This window comes from Salmo salar, chromosome ssa01 (assembly GCF_905237065.1).
Source record: "Salmo salar chromosome ssa01, Ssal_v3.1, whole genome shotgun sequence".
Lineage (NCBI taxonomy): Eukaryota > Metazoa > Chordata > Actinopteri > Salmoniformes > Salmonidae > Salmo > Salmo salar.
In genome coordinates this window covers 85,949,060-85,968,615 of record NC_059442.1, presented here as the reverse complement: position 1 = coordinate 85,968,615, position 19,556 = coordinate 85,949,060, and the positions used below count along the sequence as shown (strand labels likewise).

Below are 19,556 nucleotides of genomic sequence, written 5' to 3'. Positions count from 1 at the left end.
TGTAGACTAAGAGACCAGTAGTGAATAAACTAATATGGATTTTCCACATTTAGCAGTAGTTTTAAAACAAGCTACACTATTGGCTAGTACCACAGACCCACTGAGAAAGTACACCGAGTGTACAAAACATTAGGAACACCTGCTCTTTCCATGACAGACTGACCAGGTGAAAGCTGTGATCCCTTATTGATGTCACTTGTTAAATCCACTTCAATCAGTGCAGTTGAAGGGAAGGACAGAGGTTAAAGGATTTTTAAGCCATGAAACAATTGAGACATGGATTGTGCATCTTTGCCATTCAGAGGGTGAATGGGAAAGACAAAATATTTAAGTGCCTTTGAATGTGCTATGGTAGTAGATGCAAGGCACACCAGTTTGTATCAAGAACTGCAACACTGCTGGGTTTTTCACGCTCAACAGTTTCTCATGTCTATGAAGAATGGTCCACCACCCAAAGAACATCCAGCCAATGACAACTGTGGGAAGCATTGCAGTCAACATGGGCCAGCATCCCTGTGGAATGCTTTCGACACCTTGTAGAGTCCATGCCCTGACAAATTGAGGCTGTTCTGAAGGCACAAGGGAGTGCAAATCAAAATTTGGAAGACGTTCCTAAAGTTTTATACACTCAGTGTATACAGTATACTCTATGTATTTGTCTTACTCACTTTTAAATGATAGAGAATGATGCCATTGCTGAGAAGATCATCATCGATGCCGATTAGGTGAGGTAGTTTGGAGTCCATGACCACGCCTATACCCTGCTTCCTCAGAGCTACAGTCCCCTCCTATATAGTACCAGACACAGAACAGGGTAGTACTACTATTATGATAACATGTTAACATGTTAACTCAGCACTACGCCTATACCCTGCTTCCTCAGAGCTACAGTCTCCTATATAGCAGGAGATTAACAGACAGGTGAGGTAGAAGTCCAACACTGTCTTCTCATACACACCAACGTTCAAAGGTTTGGGGTCACTTAGAAATGTCCTTGTTTTTGAAAAGCACATTTGTCCATTAAAATAACATCAGAAATACAGTGTAGACATTGTTAATATTGTAAATGACTATTGTAGCTGGAAACGCCTGATTTTTAATGGAATATCTACATAGGCGTACAGAGGCCCATTATCAGCAACCATCACTCCTGTGTTCCAATGGCACATTGTGTTAGCTAATCCAAGTTTATCATTTTAAAAGGCTAATTGATCATTAGAAAACCCTTTTGCAATTATGTTTGCACAGCTGATAACTGTTGTACTGATTAAAGAAGAAATAAAACTGGCCTTATTTATTTCACCTTTATTTAACCAGGTAGGCTAGTTGAAAACAAGTTCTCATTTGCAAATGCGACCTGGCCAAGATGAAGCAAAGCAGTTCGACACATAACAGTCTTACACATGGAATAAACCAACATACAATAGACTAGTTCAGTATCTGGAGCGTCAGCACACAGTCAGTCAAAGACACACAGAATCAGAGACACTCAGGGTCATAGACAGTTACAGTCAAAGACAGTTCGATTACAAGCTCAAAATGGCCAGAAACAAAGACATTTCTTCTGAAACTTGTCCGTCTATTCTTTCTGAGAAATGAAGGTTATTCCATGCGAGAAGTTCTTTCAAAAACAAGGACATTTCTAAGTGACCCCAAACTTTTGAACAGTAGTGCATGTATGATCATACATAAATCAGAGACAGACAGTCATACATAGTCAGACACATACAGCACACTTCTTTCTGTATGTTGTAAAAGCGTTACATGGTCGCTGCCCAAATCATTGCATACCGCAGAAAATACACGAGAGTTCAGGGGCCTTGCTTTAAAGTTAACCATTTTCACTGTAGTGTCTAAAATGTCTTTCAAGCTGTCAGGCATTTCCTTGGCAGCAAGAGCCTCGGTGGATGCTGCAGTGTACCCACGTGCATTACCACTCCACTATTTTGTGGCTTTTGTGCCATCACAGTACATATACCAACATCTTGACCACCAAAGTCCATTTGATGTCACAAAGCTGTCCAGTACTTTAAAAAATATCCTCTCCTGTTGTCCTGGTTTCCAGTGGTTTGCAGAAGAGGATGTCTTCCTTAATTGATCCCCCATAAACGTAACGGACATATACCAGGCGCAGTGCCAAGCCCGCCACGTCTGTTGACTCATTCAGCTGTAACGCATAGAATTCACTGGCTTGTATGCGACGCAGTAATTGTTTCAAAACAGCTCCTGCCATGTCACTGATGTCGTGAAACATTTTTTTGATTAAGGCATTGTCTGTATAGTTTTTTGGGCCATTTCCCCCAGCATTGTCCCAGCCATATCCGTGGCAGCAGGAAGAATTAAGTCCTCCACAATAGCATGGGGCTTGCCTGACCTAGCCACTCGGTAGCTCACCATATAAGACGCTTCTAGACCCTTCTCATTCATGGTATCTGTTGCTTTTATACATCTTACTACTCAAGTCTTAATTTTCACTCAAACTTCCGTGGCTTATTTTTCAAATTGGCATGTTTTGTTTCTAAATGTCTGCGCAAGAGTGAAGGTTTCTTCGAGTTGTGAGATTGTTATATGTGCAAAAGTACTGACTGTGTTTGAGGAAAGGCACTACTTCCAATATAAGTGAACCCCAAATCAATGTAGTTCTCATCATATTTGCGCCTCTTCGATGGTCCAACGTCCCGGTCTGTTGTTCGGTGCTTTCCCGGGTAAGCGAGCAGTATCTTCTGCTGCATCAGATTCACAACTGTCAGTCTCCATGCTAGCTGGGCTAACAACAAATGTAGAATTACTGATGCTAGCATTGGATGTGCTCGTGGAAGCAGAACTTGTGTCGTCGACAGGTGCAGGTGTAGTACTGCGGGTAGTAGCAGTACTATCAGTAGAGCTGGTATGTGTCTCTATACTGTTTTAAAACATTAAGCGATTTTCGCGCAAACGGAATGAGCAGCAGCTACGTTTGGCTACATACGGACCGTTAGTGGAATTCCCACCAGAGACAGACATTATGTACTGTATATTATTCATTTTATGTGTTTCCTGTTTGGACCCCAGGAAGAGTAGACGTTGCCTTGGCAGCGATTTTGTTACTCTAAACACACCCTCCAAACCCCATCCACCTCTTCTGAATATAAAAGGTATAGCGTGCCTTCAGAAACTACTCACACCCCTTGATGTTTCCACATCTTGTTGTTACAGCTTGAATTTCAAATGTATATATTGAGATTGTCACTGGACTACACAAAATACCCCATAATGTCAAAATGGGATTATGCTTCAGAACTGTTTACAAATTAATAAAACATGAAAAGCTTAAATGTCTTGAGTCAATAAGCATTCAACCTATGTTATGGCAAGCCTAAATAAGTTAACGAGTAAAAATTTGCTTAAGTCACATAGTTGCATGGACTCACTGTGTTCATGATTTTTGAATGATTACCTGATCTCTGTACCCCAGACATACAGATAATTGTAAGGTCCCTCAGTTGAGCAGTGAATTTCTAATAAAGATTCAACCAAAGACCATGGAGGTTTTCCAATGCCTCGCAAAGAGCACCTATTGATAGATGGGTAAAAATAAAAAAAATACCAAAGCAAACAGTATATTAATTATTATTCCATGGTCTATCACTACACCCAGTCACTAAAGATACAGGAGTCCTTCCTAACTCAGTTGTCGGAGAAGAAGGAATCTGCTCAGGGATTTCACCATGAGGCCAATGGTGACTTTAAAACAGTTACAGAGTTTAATGGCTGCGATAGAAAACTGAGGATGGATCAACATCGTTACTCCACAATACCAGGGAAAGGAAAGGGAAAGGGGGAAACCTAGTCAGTTGTACAACAATGCATTCAACTGAAATGTGTCTTCCGTATTTAACCCAACCCCTCTGAAGCAGAGGTGTGGGGGGCTGCCATAATCGACATTCAAGTCGTCGGCGCCCGGGGAACAGTGGGTAAACTGCCTTGCTCAGGGACAGAAGGACAGATTTTTGCCTTGTCAGCTTGGGGATTCGATCCAGCAACCTTTCAGTTACTGGCCCAATGCTCTAACTACTAGGCTAATATCCTAAATGACACTGAAAAGGAAGCCTGTACAGAATAAAAATATTCCGAAAACATACATCCTGTTTGAAATAAGGCACTAAACTGCCAAAAATGTGGCAAATAAATGTACTTTATGTCCTGAACACAAAGCGTTATGTTTGGGGCAATTCTAACATCAATGAGTACCACTTCATATTTTCAAGCATGGTGGTGGCTGCAACAAGAGTATGCCCGTCATCAGGAAGGACTAGGGAGTTTTTATTTTTATAAAAATAATCTGAATAGAGCTAATCACAGGCAAAATCCTAGAGAAAAACTTAGTTCAGTCTGCATTCCAACCGACACTGGGAGACAAATTCACCTTTGAGCAGGATAGTAACCTAAAACAAGGCAAAAAAAAAAGACACGAGTTGCTTCAAGACAACATTGAATGTTCCTGAGTAGCCAAGTTAAAACTAACTTAATACGGTTTGAAAAGCTAAGGCAAGACCTGAAAATGGCTGTCTCGCAATGATCAATAACCAACTTAACAGAGAACGAAGAATTTCAGGTATGGAACGCTCTTACAGACTTACCCAGAAAAACTCACAGCTTTAGTCTATCATGTATTGACTCAGGGGTGTGAATACTTATGTAAATAAGATATTTCTGTACAAAAATGTCTAAAAACATGTTTTCACTGTCATTATGGGGTAGTGTGTAGATGGGTGAGAAACAAAAAGCTTGCTATTTTGAATTCAGGTTGTAACACCACAATGTGGAATAAGTCAAGGGGCAGGAATACTTTCTGAAGGCACTGCATGTTGCCCTCCTCGTAATCAAATCGTATTTGTCACATGCACCGAATACAACCTTACAGTGAAATGCTTACTTGTAAGCCCTTTATAGAACAAGTTATCTTTCAATGCACCATCTTCATGAGGAAAGGTTGAAGGATCGGGTGAATATGAATCATTATTGAACAATTTCATGGCCGTATCAACCATTTTCCTTTCTGAACATTTTTATTTATTTATTTATTCATTCATTCACACAGAAACCTCCATGTCAAACACTGACTAATAGAAGGGTTTTTAACATCCATACTCCACGAGTCTGATTAATGCGACCCTATAGTTAGTGTGAGTGTGTGTGTGATGAATGCTGCCCTTATAGTGCTGACATTCACATTAGAGGCAGTCACACCCCCACGTTAGCCTTTGGTCGCATCAGAAACTCAAAAGTCAGCCTCAAATCAATGAATGTTCAGGTGGAAAAATCCATGACGCTTGTCCAGAAATCCCTGCTAAATATGCATTTCAGGTTTCTGCACGTCAGAAGAGGGTGATAAGAGGCAGGATAAATGGAATTGATCTGTGGAAGACATTTTCAACGTTTTAGTACAGAGAGCTACAATTCTACATTTCCATCGGCGATCTGTCTGCTTCACTGCCCACAGTACGGGAGCTTGGCTAATATCAGGAAACTGTCCTGAGAGAGGGAGTCGACATTCGTGCGCACACACACACACTGCTCATAAAAATAAAGTGAACACTTAAACAACACAATGTAACTCCAAGTCAATCACACTTCTGTGAAATCAAACTGTCCACTTAGGAAGCAACACTGATAGACAATAAATTTCACATGCTGTTGTGCAAATGGAATAGACAACAGGTGGAAATTATAGGCAATAAGCAAGACACCCCCAATAAAGGAGTGGTTCTGCAGGTGGGGACCACAGACCACTTCTCAGTTCCTATGCTTCCTGGCTGATGTTTTGGTCAATTTTGAATGCTGGCGGTGCTTTCACTCTAGTGGTAGCATGAGATGGAGTCTACAACCCACACAAGTGGCTCAGGTAGTGCAGCTCATCCAGGATGGCACATCAATGCGAGCTGTGGCAAGAAGGTTTGCTGTGTCTGTCAGCGTAGTGTCCAGAGCATGGAGGCGCTACCAGGAGACAGGCCAGTACATCAGGAGACGTGGAGGAGGCCGTAGGAGGACCGCTACCTCCGCCTTTGTGCAAGGAGGAGCAGGAGGAGCACTGCCAGAATCCTGCAAAATGACCTCCAGCAGGCCACAAATGTGCATGTGTCTGCTCAAACGGTCAGAAACAGACTCCATGAGGGTGGTATGAGGGCCCGACGTCCACAGGTGGGGGTTGTGCTTACAGCCCAACACCGTGCAGGACGTTTGGCATTTGCCAGAGAACACCAAGATTGGCAAATTCGCCACTGGCGCCCTGTGCTCTTCACAGATGAAAGCAGGTTCACACTGAGCACGTGACAGACGTGACAGAGTCTGGAGACACCGTGGAGAACGTTCTGCTGCCTGCAACATCCTCCAGCATGACCGGTTTGGCGGTGGGTCAGTCATGGCGTGGGGTGGCATTTCTTTGGGGGGCCGCACAGCCCTCCATGTGCTCGCCAGAGGTAGTCTGACTGCCATTACGTACCGAGATGAGATCCTCAGACCCCTTGTGAGACCATATGCTGGTGCGGTTGGCCATGGGTTCCTCCTAATGCAAGACAATGCTAGACCTCATGTGGCTGGAGTGTCAGCAGTTCCTGCAAGAGGACTGGCCCGCCCGTTCCCCAGACCTGAATCCAATTGAGCACATCTGGGACATCATGTCTCGTTCCATCCACCAACGCCACATTGCACCACAGGCTGTCCAGGAGTTGGCAGATGCTTTAGTCCAGGTCTGGGAGGAGATCCCTCAGGAGACCATCCGCCACCTCATCAGGAGCATGCCCAGGCGTTGTAGGGAGGTCATACAGGCACGTGGAGGCCACACACACTACTGAGCCTCATTTTTAGTTGTTTTAAGGACATTACAAAGTTGGATCAGCCTGTAGTGTGGTTTTCCACTTTAAATTTTGAGTGTGACTCCAAATCCAGACCTCCATGGGTTGATAAATAATCAATGGAAATCAAATGTGTGATTTTGTTGTCAGCACATTCAACTATGTAAAGAAAAAAGTATTTCATACGATTATTTCATTCAGATCTAGGATGTGTTATTTTAGTGTTCCCTTTATTTTTTTGAGCAGTATATATATATACACATATATATATACACACATATATACACATATATATACATATATACATATATATACATATATACATACATATACATAAAATACACATATACATATATATATATATAATACACACACATACATATACACACATACACATACACATACACATACATACATAAAATACAAGTCACCAGTGTTATGACTATTGACATTGATGAAATGGCACCAGACATTAAAAACAGAGCAGACTTCCCACCTTGGGTTCAAGGCTAAACGGCCTTTTTCTTTCAGTCAGTGGCTCCTGCTGAATAACAAACCAACTCCTTCAGTGTGTGTCTGTGTCTCATCTCCCAGTCCTGTCTCAGTGAAGTGACACAGTGCATTAATCTGCCAGGCTCCTCTCTTCACCTCTAATGAAGTCTGTGAAGGAACCCTTTAATTAACTACAGGCCTGGACACACACTTCCCTGAGACAGGATGGGTAGATGAGATTCTCTTTCTTAGTCAGACCAAATCAGAGTATAGGGCCAGGCCATGCAGCATGATGCCGCTCTCCATCCCTTGATTGAGGCAGGTGGTGGACGTAATTATCTTTTGGGCAGGCTTGGGCACAAACACACACACACACACACTCATCTATCAGCCAGGCTTGGGCAGCATTTAAACTCGCATTAAAATTTCACCCAACTGCAGATGATGGCTTTCATGCATTTGTGAGCACTTCCACTCAGTTTCCCTACTTCACTTTACATAAATTAAAAGTAACTCCACTGCAAGGTCAGCCCACCACCTGTCCATGAGAGCTCTGATGAGAGCGTCTATTCATCGGAGAGCTATGATGAGAAAACTAGTGAGTAAGATTTCCAATATATTTTATAAATATGGCAAACTTTACTTAATCCGTCACATCAATAAAAACTCCTCCCACAGAGATAGCACAGGGCAGAGTAGGGTAGTAGGCCATCTCAAAATGGAACAGTGCTGTGGTAACTTGGGGGGATATCTCTCCAAAGAAATTGAAATTATGTTCACCCATCACAGATACTTGAATTATTGGGTTTTATATTTGGGAGTTGCAACAAAATGCTTGAGGCCTTGAGAGCAAACATTGCATTATTAAAATGTCACCCAACTGCAGATGGCTTTCAAGCTAGAATCCATAATGGTGAAAGTGACATGTCCGTTTCCGATATTTAAACAAAGAAGTTACTGCTAGCGCCGCTTTTTTACACCTCCGACATCATTACACACACACACACACACACACACACGATAGAACAGCAGCATATGTACTGCAACAACAAAAATCACGATGTGCAACGCTCCCCAGCTCTGCTTATGCAACAAAATAATTGCCACGGGACGGACAGTTTAACCGTATCCCCTACATGCAGATTCCATCTTTACATGGGTTTCTGAGCATCTACAGACACCTAGGAGTTTCCCTACTTGACTCTACATATCAAACAAACAAACTACACAGTAGGACAGCAAAGCACCTGTCCAGCTTGCAAGAAAGTCACCCGTCTGTCCACCTCGCGTACAGAAACCCATACTGAAACACTTCAATAAAAAAGCACAACAAGACTTCTCCAGTCAGAGCAGGTCTAAGGGAAGTGGCCAAAGACATTAGAATGAAGCTCATAGATTACAGATCTAGGCATTAATGGGATTTACTGTGGACTTGATTGAAGTTAAGGGCTCAAAAACAGCAGCAACTTGAATGCGTATTGATTTCCACTGCGAGTCAAGTCAAGCCATCTGAAATTGAGCTCCATCGCTCATGTAAAGGTTATAGATTGTGATTGTTCTAAGGTCATCTCAAATGATACATCAAGGCCTAACTGCTTAAAGGGTAGATACTAGAATGTCATGGAATCCCTTAATGATTAAATATAATGTAGAAATGACAGACCAAAGACAATGGCGGAAGAACAGAAAGTCTGTGGGGATGACAGATGTAGCGCCGAGCGAGCGATTAGTGCTTTTTGTGGTCGGTTCGACTATCAAAAACAATCACGGTTTTGATTATTTGGGTTGAATAGAAAAAAAATACATAAATGTCCCATGATGGTAGTGAACGCCCATTACTGTCTATCAATTATTACCAGTATTTTATTCACATTACTTTCCTAAAATATTTAATGTGTATATTACATTTGTTTTATTTGAAGACTTTTCATTCCAAGTCATAATCTCATCTCTATAAAGCTGCTGCGTATGCTCTGACAAAATCACAATTTTGTACTTCTTCAAAATCACTTTGATCATGTATTTTCAGGTAGAGATACCTCACGAAGCAACAGCAGCTCTCCATCTCCTCACGATCGATCACGGATTACTGTCTCTTCTGTAGCAGGCGTACGGTCTTTTGAAACAGACCGGACAAGTAGATGCACAATGTAGTTATTTACCACTTTATGCGCTAAACTACGTCAAATATTAGCCTGTTGGAAACTACAACTCCCTAATACATTGCATAGTTCTGGCTGGATGTGATTTCTCTAGAGAAACTGTGCAATGTGCGCTTTGAGCTGACAGAAAATTAAAAAAAAGATCAGGAAGAGAGCGAGAGCAATTGATTCATCCAACCCAACTAACAGTCCCGTTGGCACTAGCTCTCATGACAGTATAAAACCTCCAGAAAGTAACAGTCTCCCTTTCTGCAAATCAAGAGGGCAAAGCGCCTCATATTTTTTCATCATGTTCTTCATTCCAAGCGTGTGTCCCAAATGGTACCCTATTCCGTATATAGTGCACTTCTTTTAACTATAGTAGTGCACGATATAGGGGATAGGGCTACATTTGGGACGCTACCCACACGATAAGAACAGGTTTGCATTCATCTGCGCCACCTCTCTCCAAAAATGTGCAGGTACATCCTGCAATCTTGTGTGTGCACGCGTGAAAGGATACAGCAGGAGATGAGAACATTTTGGTATCTTTCCCTCTACCTTTCTCCCGCCACCTCTTCCCTAAGGCTGCTCTTCAAACCATCTCATAAATTACCTTTCCCACGAACCTTGCAAACAATCTTTAACTGCATCCCAAATGCCACCCTATTCCCTATTTAGTGCACTACTTATGACCAGGGCCCATACGGCTACGGTCAAAAGGGGTGCCATATTCCCTATTTAGTAGTGGACTAAATGAGGAATTGGGTGCCATTTGCATTCTAAAATCTACCTGGGAAACGTCATTAACCTTGTGTTTACACTGCTCTCCTTCTCTGACGAGGAGCGGGAGCCTAATATGGTCGCCCGCATTCCTCACCGTACCCCTGGCTCCATGGAGGGAGCCTCACAGCCTTTTCCTTTCAGGGAGAAGCGAAGCAGCTCTCATCAACAGAATTAACCCGTCTCCACACACACACTATAGCCACTAATACATCCCCTGCATTCCACACCGTACCCCTGGCTCTATGGCTAGTTCGACCACTCGTCACCCTGCACAGAATTCAAATATAGGGGAAGACAAAATGTCAAATCCATAAAGCTGTTCATCAAACACTTATCGTTATGGCAACATCAGTATGCCTGCCGCTTGCCAGTACAGTGGCCTTTCAGACCGGGTGACGTGCTGAACATTTAACATGGAAAAACATGGCCAGGCTTCATATCAGAGTGTGTGTGTGTGCGCGCGCGGTACCAGTCAAAAGTTGACACACCTACTCATTCAAGGGTTTTGTTGTGAAGAGGGCACGATAAAACCTAATCCACCTCAGGACTGAAAAGATTTGGCATGAGTCCTCAGATCCTCAAAAGGTTAAACAGCTGCACCATCGACAGCATCCTGACTTTATACCAGGCGGTGTCAGAGGATGGCCCAAAAAAATTTGTCAAAGACTCCAGCCACCCTAGTCATACTGTTCTTTCTTCTACGGCACGGCAAGCGGTACCGGAGCGCCAAGTCTAGGTCCAAGAGGCTTCTAAACAGCTTCCTCCCCCAAGCCAAAAGACTCCTGAACATCTAATCAATGGCCACCCAGACTATTTGCATTGCCTTCTCTGCATCTCACAAAGACAACGGTTGGAACCAAAAATCTCTAATTTTGACTCTTCAGACCAAAAGGACAGACTTCCACCGGTCTAATGTCTAAGTCTCTTCATCTTATTGGTGTCCTTTAGTAGTGGTTTCTTTGCAGCAATTCAACCATCAAGGCCTGATTCACACAGTCTCCTCTGAATAGTTGATGTTGAGATGTGTCTGTTACTTGAATTCTGTGAAGCATTTATTTGGGCTACAATTTCTGAGGCTGGTAACTAATGAACGTATCCTCTGCAGCAGAGGTAACTCTGGGTCTTTCTTTCCTGTTGCGGTCCTCATGAAAACCTGTTTCATCATAGCGCTTGGTTTTTGCGACCGCACTTGAAGCAACTTTAAAAGTTTTTCAAGTGCTAAGCGTTGACTGACCTTCATGTCTTAAAGTAATGATAGCTGTCATTTCTCTTTGCTTATTTGAGCTGTTCGTGGCATAATATGGACTTGGTCTCTTACCAAATAGGGGTGGTATACAGAAGATAGCCCTACCTTGTCAACACAACTGATTGTCTCAAACGCAATAGGAAACAAAATCCACAAATTAACTTAAGGCACACCTGTTAATTAAAATGCATTCTAGGTGATTACCTCATGAAGCTGGTTGAGAGAATGCCAAGAGTGTGCAAAGCTGTCATCAAGGCAGTGTCTACTTTGAAGAATCTTAAATATATTTTGATTTGTTTAACACTTTTTGGTTACTACATGATTCCATAGGTCTTATTTCATAGTTTTGATGTCTTCACTGTTATTCTACAATGTATAAAATAGTAAACAAATAAAAAGCCTGGAATGAGTAGGTGTGCCCAAACTTTTGACTGGTACTGTATGCATGCATGTATGTATTCAGATGGGTCATGTACATTCAAGGACATGGACATTTTCACATTGGAGGGAAATGCTTCCCAGCTCCTGGGAACACAAAGGGTTGCACATATTCCTTCCCCTGGCCCCCATCCAACCCAAATGAGAGGTTTAATGGGTCCCAAGGACCAGGACCAAGAAGCACAACTCCGAGGTATGGACAGGTATGGTAACAGATTCTTAGCGGGACCAATCCAGCCACACACACACACACACACACACACACACACACAATGGATGCAAATAAAATATTTAAAAATAAATAACAAAGTCAAAAAAGGAGGGTCTGGCGGTCCACAGGTAGAATGAAATACATATTTTATACTTTAAAAAGGCAAGTTGTGTTTTATTGTATTTAAAAAGTGAATAAAATCATGCAGCCTTCGACTGTGCAATGGAGGGTGGATGCTGTTCCACTCAAGAACTATACATCTTTTGGTGAGAATCAGTGGAGGCTCCTCAGAGGACCATCCTCAGTGAATTTCATAAAAAGTTACACATTTTAAAAAAAGTTATCCTTTTTAGATGGAACTATACTAAATATATTCACGTCATTAAATAATTGATTAAAAACAAACTGTTTCGCAATGTAGGTCTAAAGCAGCCTCAGCAGCACTCTGTAGGGTAGCACCATGGTGTAGCCAGAGGACAGCTAGCTTCTGTCCTCATCTGGGTACATTGACTTCAATACAAAACCTAGGAGGCTCATGGTTCTCACCATCTTCCATAGACATGCACAGTAATTATGACAACTCCGGAGTACATCAATCTATCAGAGCTCCTGCAGAGAACGAAGGATCAAAGAAGGAATCTAGTAATGAAAGCACAAGCTACAGCTAGCTAGCACTGCATAAAATGTGGTTTGAATTTGATTCAAAGACAGACAATAGTTTAACAAATTAATTTCTTCTTGAATTAAGCAAGAGCTAGCTAGCTATAGGTGTTTGTATTTTAGTTTTTTTACTTTCACTTAGCTAGCAGTGCAGCTAGCTAGTTTAGCCTACTCATAACACCCGGTTCAAAACAAAGAGGGATGTTATGTTAGCTAGCTGTTTAATTTATTGTCACCGGGGCCCACCAGTGTAACTGCTAACATGCTTGCTGTACACAGTGCATGATTGGGTTACAGCTGTTGTATTGTGCACTGAAGTCGACAAGCAAAGGGGAAAGGTGAGAGGAAGAGCGAGCATAGATGCAAGAAGGAATTATATATACAATGAGCAAAGTGATGCGGTTTATACGTGGCTGCTAGTTCTGTGTATGCGTGTGATCAAGGGTGTATACAACAGCTGTGTGACCAGGTGAAAAAACCTTTCATACCATAACCGCTACACAAAGCCTACATCGTTTTCACCATATTAATGTCAGTCAACATGGCTACTAGAACTAATGCGTTAGTAACCAAATCATGCCGTAAATTAATAAAACCAAAAGCTTACTTTGACTTGGAAGAGTTCCAGTGTTAGCTAGCTGGCTATGGCTGTCCAACATAGCATCCCTCTCTGTTTGAACTGGGAGTTTGAGTAGGCTAAACTAACTAGCTGCATTGCAAGCTAAGTGATATATATTATATATATATATATATATATATATATATATATATATATATATATATATATATATATATATATATATATATATATATATATATATATATATATATATATATATATATATAGTTGAAGTCAGAAGTTTACATACACCTTAGCCAAATACATTTAAACTCAGTTTTTCATAATTCCTGACATTTAATCCTAGTAAAATTCCCTGTCTTTGGTCAGTTAGGATCACTACTTTATTTTAAGAATGTGAAATGCCAGAATAATAGTAGAGAGAATGAGTTATTTCAGATTTTATTTCTTTCATCACATTCCCAGTGGGTCAGAAGTTTACATACACTCAATTAATATTTGGTAGCATTGCCTTTAAATTGTTTAACTTGGGTCAAACGTTTTGGGTAGCCTTCCATAAGCTTCCCACAATAAGTTGGGTGAATTCTGGCCCGTTCCTCCTGACAGAGCTGGTGTAACTGAGTTAGGTTTGTAGGCCTCCTTGCTCGCACACATTTTTTCCAGTTCTCCCCCCACATTTTCTGTATTGGATTGAGGTCAGAGCTTTGTGACGGGCACTCCAATACCTTGACTTTGTTGTCCTTAAGCCATTTTGCCACACCTTTGGAAGTATGCTTGGGGTCATTGTCATTTGGAAGACCCATTTGCAACCAAGCTTTAACTTCCTGACGGATGTATTGAGATGTTGCTTCAATATATCCACAATTCTCCTTCCGGTTTGGGAGCAGTGGCTTCTTCCTTGCTGAGCGGCCTTTCAGGTTATGTAGATATAGGACTCGTTTTACTGTGGATATAGATACTTTTGTACCCGTTTCCTCCAGCATCTTTACAAGCTCCTTTGCTGTTGTTCTGGGATTGATTTGCACTTTTTGCACCAAAGTATGTTCATCTCTAGGAGACAGAACGTCTCCTTCTTGAGCGGTATGACGGCTGCGTGGTCCCATGGGGTTTATACTTGTGTACTATTGTTTGTACAGATGAACGTGGTACCTTCAGGCATTTGGAAATTGCTCCCAAGGATGAACCAGACTTGGAGGTCTACAATTTTTTTCTGAGGTACTGGCTGATTTCTTTGGATTTTCCCATGTTGTCAAGCGAAGAGGCACTGAGTTTGAAGGTAGGCCTTGAAATACATCCACAGGTACAACTCCAATTGACTGAAATGTCAATTAGCCTATCAGAAGCTTCTAAAGCCATGACATCATTATCTAGAATTTTCCAAGCTGTTTAAAGGCACAGTCAACTTAGCGTATGTAAACTTCTGACCCACTGGAATTGTGATAGTGAATTATAAGTGAAATAATCTGTCTGGAAACAATTGTTGGAAAAATTGTGTCATGCACAAAGTAGATGTCCTAACCGTTTTGCCAAAACTATAGTTTGTTAACAAGAAATGTGTGGAGTGGTTGAAAAACGAGTTTTAATGACTCCAACCTAAGTGTATGTAAACTTCTGACTTCAACTGTGTATTTTTATATATCTAGCAATGTTCTCGCTTTTCCTTAATTTTGAGTGCTGCTGAGGTTAGACCTGTTTTAATTGATTATTTGGTGACATTAATATATTTAGTATAGTTGTACCTAAAAAGGATAACATTTAAATGTTCCACTATTTTTTGTTTTATGAAATTCACTGAAAATGGCCCTCCCCTTCCTCCTCTGATGAGCCTCCACTGGTTTATACCAGAGATTAATTAAAGAATATCATTAGCATAAAGTGAGATTTTGTGTTAAAGTGAGACCTCTGCTTACCACTACCGCACCGCTACGTAGAGCAATGTGGCTCTATGGCTATAGAAATAAGGAGTCGAGACATCAAAACACCCCTGCCTAGTGTAACTTTGTAAAGGAAAGTATTCAGAAAGGATGCCATTAGTTCTAACTGAAGCCAGTGGAGATTTGTATCTTATTTTAAACTCTTGGAATAAACAATCCCATTCTACACGGTCAAACACCTTTTCTGCATTCGAGTTTGCAGTGGGTGTAGTAAATATCTAATTTTTTAAAATTATGTTTTAATAAAGCTTTTCCGATTGGGGTTGATTATAGAAGGTAAGGCAATATCAAGTCTAAGTGCTAGGGTTTAGCTAATACTTTAGTCTACATCCAGAAATGAAATAGGCATGTAGGAGGCACACACACACACACGAGGGGATCCTTATCTTTCTTTAGAATGATTGATATAGTGGCTTAGTAAAAAGTCTGGGGTAGAGATTTCGTATCAAAGGAGTGGGAGAAGGCTGGGGCTTAAAGCGGTACGAGCTGTTTAGCAAATGTCTTAAATTCTGCTGAGAACCCTTCTGGTCACAGTGCGTCGCCATTCTTTAAGGACTTCATGGCTTGTAAAATTTCTGAAGTGGTTTATCAAGATCCAGTCTCACCGCATTGTTTAGCTTCAGTATTGCTAAACTTGAAAGTGTATCAACGGGGAATCATCAGTGGCTTCAGTGCAATATAAATCAAAGTAAATGTTTAACTGCTTATTGATCACATGGTTATCATTTGAAATCGTCCCTGCTTCAGTACGAAGCTGGGAGATTAGGCAGGAAGCTGTGCTTAATTGTTGGGCTAGATTTCTACTCGCCTTTTCACCATATTCAAAAGTAGAATGACGGGCCCTCAGCAGATGCCGTTCAGCTTGGGCTGTTGAAATCAAGTCAAACTAATTGTAAAGATAGTTCTGTACAGGTCAGGGAGATGGAGCACTGATGACCAGTTTGTGAATACGGTCTATAAGACTTCTTAGGGATAGCCCCCTTTTTTTCAATTTTCGCCTAAAATGACATACCCAAATCTAACTGCCTGTAGCAAGGATATGCATATTCTTGATACCATTTGAAGTTTGTGGAAATGTGAATTGAATCTAGGGGAATATAACACAATAGATCTGGTAGAATAAAATAAAGTCTTTCTTTCTGCCACCATCTTTGAAATGCAACAGAAAGGTCCCACTTCCAGCCATCACTCGTTGTAATTTCAATGGTGTCCACAAGATGGTAGCAGTGCATGTGAAAAGTTTCAGACTGATAACTTGAAGTATGAGCGAACTACATCAAAATTAGTATGAAGTCACCCAGGTACATTTGGGAGAATCGTGAAGGAGATGTTTGCATTCATATTACATTTTTCTGCAAGAATAGTCAAATCTGTATACTTGGACTTTGATTTAGCTTTTCCAGTATTAGTAGCCATCTTATAAGTTCAACATTTGCAAAACAACCAGTTTTCCTAACTCTGAATATTCTTATAATTTTTTGTCCAAAAGGAAAAGGCATGCTGTCATAAAAGGTTAGCAGCTACATTTTGCAAAAGATACAGGGTTTCCGGATACCCAGCTCATTGGCTATCTAGCTAGCTTTGTTTGACCCCGATTGGTGCTTATTCGACAAAGTTAAAGTCGATCAGGTGAAGAACGCCCACGTCATCGGCGTGCCATGAAGGCGTCACGCTCTGACCAAATTTGGTGTCCTATAGGATATACTGCACCCTTAATGATAGTGAAGTCTGGTTAATTTCTAGGATCTGAGGAATACATACGAACGTGATTTGACTGGTTGAAACAACGTTTAGGGTTAGATTTTCACAGATTCCCTTTGCAAATTGACCGAGTGGAAATACAAAAAAAAAAATCAATCGTGCATGCTATACGGACCTTTTTAGCATATGAAAAATAATCTAACAAAACGACACTTCATGTTATCTCTGGGACCCTTTGGATGATAAATCAGAGCAAGATTTCAGAATGTAAGTACACATTTCACCTTCAACGGTGAATTTATCAAACTTATCGTGGTGAAAAAAAGTGTTTTGTTAGGAGCTCTCCTCAAACATGGCATTTTTTCACAGTAATAGCTACTGTAAATTGGACAGTGCAGTTATATTAACAAGAATTTAAGCTTTCAGCCGATATAAGACACTTATATGCATCGACATTTGTTGTTTCTCTAAAATCTGCGATCGTGACACAAGGTGCTGCATGATTTACAACTGTCCCGTTGATGGGACGCCAATCCCTAAATTACTCTCAGCCACTTTCTATGCATGTTGTTTTGTTTTTGTTGGCTGAGTATGAGATCATCTGTCCACGAATAAAAGCTTTAACCGTTTCCCATAGAATAGAGGGAGAAATATCAGGAGTCTTATTGACTTCCACAAAACACTATTTGAGCTGTGATAAAGTCAAAACTTTGTTCAGTCAGCAGCGAGTTAAGGCACCAGACTTTGTTAAGGCTTTTTCTATCAGGGACTGTAAACTGGAGGACAAGAGGAGCATGGTCAGATATTACAATGCAGTCATAGTTGCAAACGTTGACAAGTGACAATTTGTCATCAACAAACCAATAGTCAATACGTGAACAGGTATGCTCAACATGGGGGGGGGAGGAGAGAGAGTTTTGCCTTGTGGGATTTCATACCCACCATACATCAGAAAAACCAGATTGTTCTAAAAAAACATTTTTTTTTAAAAAAAGACAAAATATGTGACCTCAGAGATGTGAACTTTTTGGCAAAAATGGTACCCTTCATAGTGAAAAGCTTTTTTTACCAGGGCCCAGGTGCCATTTCAGACACAGCCCATATGATTGACCGTTGAACATGTAATCTGAGATTTACAACATGGCTGTAATAATATACACGTGGGACAGACAGGACAGCAGCTAAATTAATTTAATTTTTTATTTTCCCTTTAAGTTAGCAAGTCAGTTAAGAACAGATTCTTATTTACAATGACGGCCTAGGAACAGTGGGTTAACTGCCTTGTTCAGGGGCAGAACGACAGATTCTTGTCAGCTCGGGGATTCAATCTAGTAACCTTTCGGTTACTAGTCCAATGCTCTAACCACTAGGCTACCTGCCTGCCCCAGTGCCCTATGTAGCTAATCAAGATCTGTTAATTAGATATCAGCAGTGTCAGGTAATAAACTACAATGTTCATTAGCTCTAGCAGCAGGGTCCAGTTCAGTGGGGTGCAAATGCTTAAAGATTTTGAAATGAAATGCAACGTTTCAAAGTGAGTAAAGTAACCACTGCAGAAAATTGTGAATAAGATTCAAAGCTGAACATGGTTGACACTTGGAAACATGATGCCAATGCCGACCAGCTAAAAATGTGTGCATGTGTCAGTCTGTCATCTTATCTTCCTCCTGATGTCTTCTCTCACCCTCTATTCGTCTGTCATGCATTATTCTTGTTCAAGAAACCATACACCTGTTCTGAACAGCCTTAGAGTATGACCCTGCTGTGTTATGTGGGGAACAATCACCACCATCTAGGACTAGTCCATGTAGACACTGTAGGAAAACTCAAGGCCTGAACAAGAGCTACTTGAGAAGTTGAACCAATTTAATGTGAAAGTAAATCAAGTCCTTTTCAACTCGTCTCAGCTGGGCCAAGTACATGTGAGAAACTCAACTGCTTTTCCTTGATTCCTCACCTTTTCAAAACCCATTGATTGAGAAGGTCAGAGGTCTCTCCCCTCTGAACTTCTCATCCAATGGGTTTTGAGCAGGAGATGAGGAATCAAGGAAATACAATTGAGATTCAAATGGAGTGGCTGCGCGACCTGTGTTTTCCCCACCCCCTAGAACGCTTTTTCCAACTTTTGCCTCAAAACCTGTCATCTCTGCGAAGCTGAAGTGAACATCAACTTCTTATTTTATCCTTGGGCCTGAGTAGCATAAACTAAACTCTGTGCTGGCACGCTTAAGTGTGAAGGGGGAAATTCTCTCCCACTCTCTCTCCGGCACACTGATGAGCCATATGGGATGTAGAGAGAGTAAGCGATTAGGCATGTCTGATGAGTTTCCCCTTCTCTCCCTCACTCTTCTCCCAGTGTCAGATGTTGACTTCAGGACCATTTAAGCAGCTATAATGTCAGCTGGATGCCATTTAAGCTAAATAGCTGGAAAATTAAATAGCAACGCCATGTTGAGGTTCAGCAGAGCAACACTGACACCCGCTGGTAGGTTACAGGAACTATAAGCAGCAGTTACATGGGACGGAACAAGGAA

At 41.3% G+C, this 19,556-nt stretch overlaps 1 protein-coding gene across 3 annotated transcripts in view; it reads right to left on the bottom strand.

The window, feature by feature from the left end:
- The window catches only part of LOC106611567 (uncharacterized), a 74,722-nt gene that overhangs the window by 29,651 nt on the left and 25,515 nt on the right, over nt 1–19,556 (bottom strand). For all 3 annotated transcript variants that reach the window (XM_045723609.1, XM_045723612.1, XM_045723611.1), the window contains one exon: nt 669–788. In XM_045723609.1, coding sequence (XP_045579565.1) covers nt 669–788 — 120 coding nt within the window. The remainder of the gene's footprint in view (nt 1–668; nt 789–19,556) is intronic.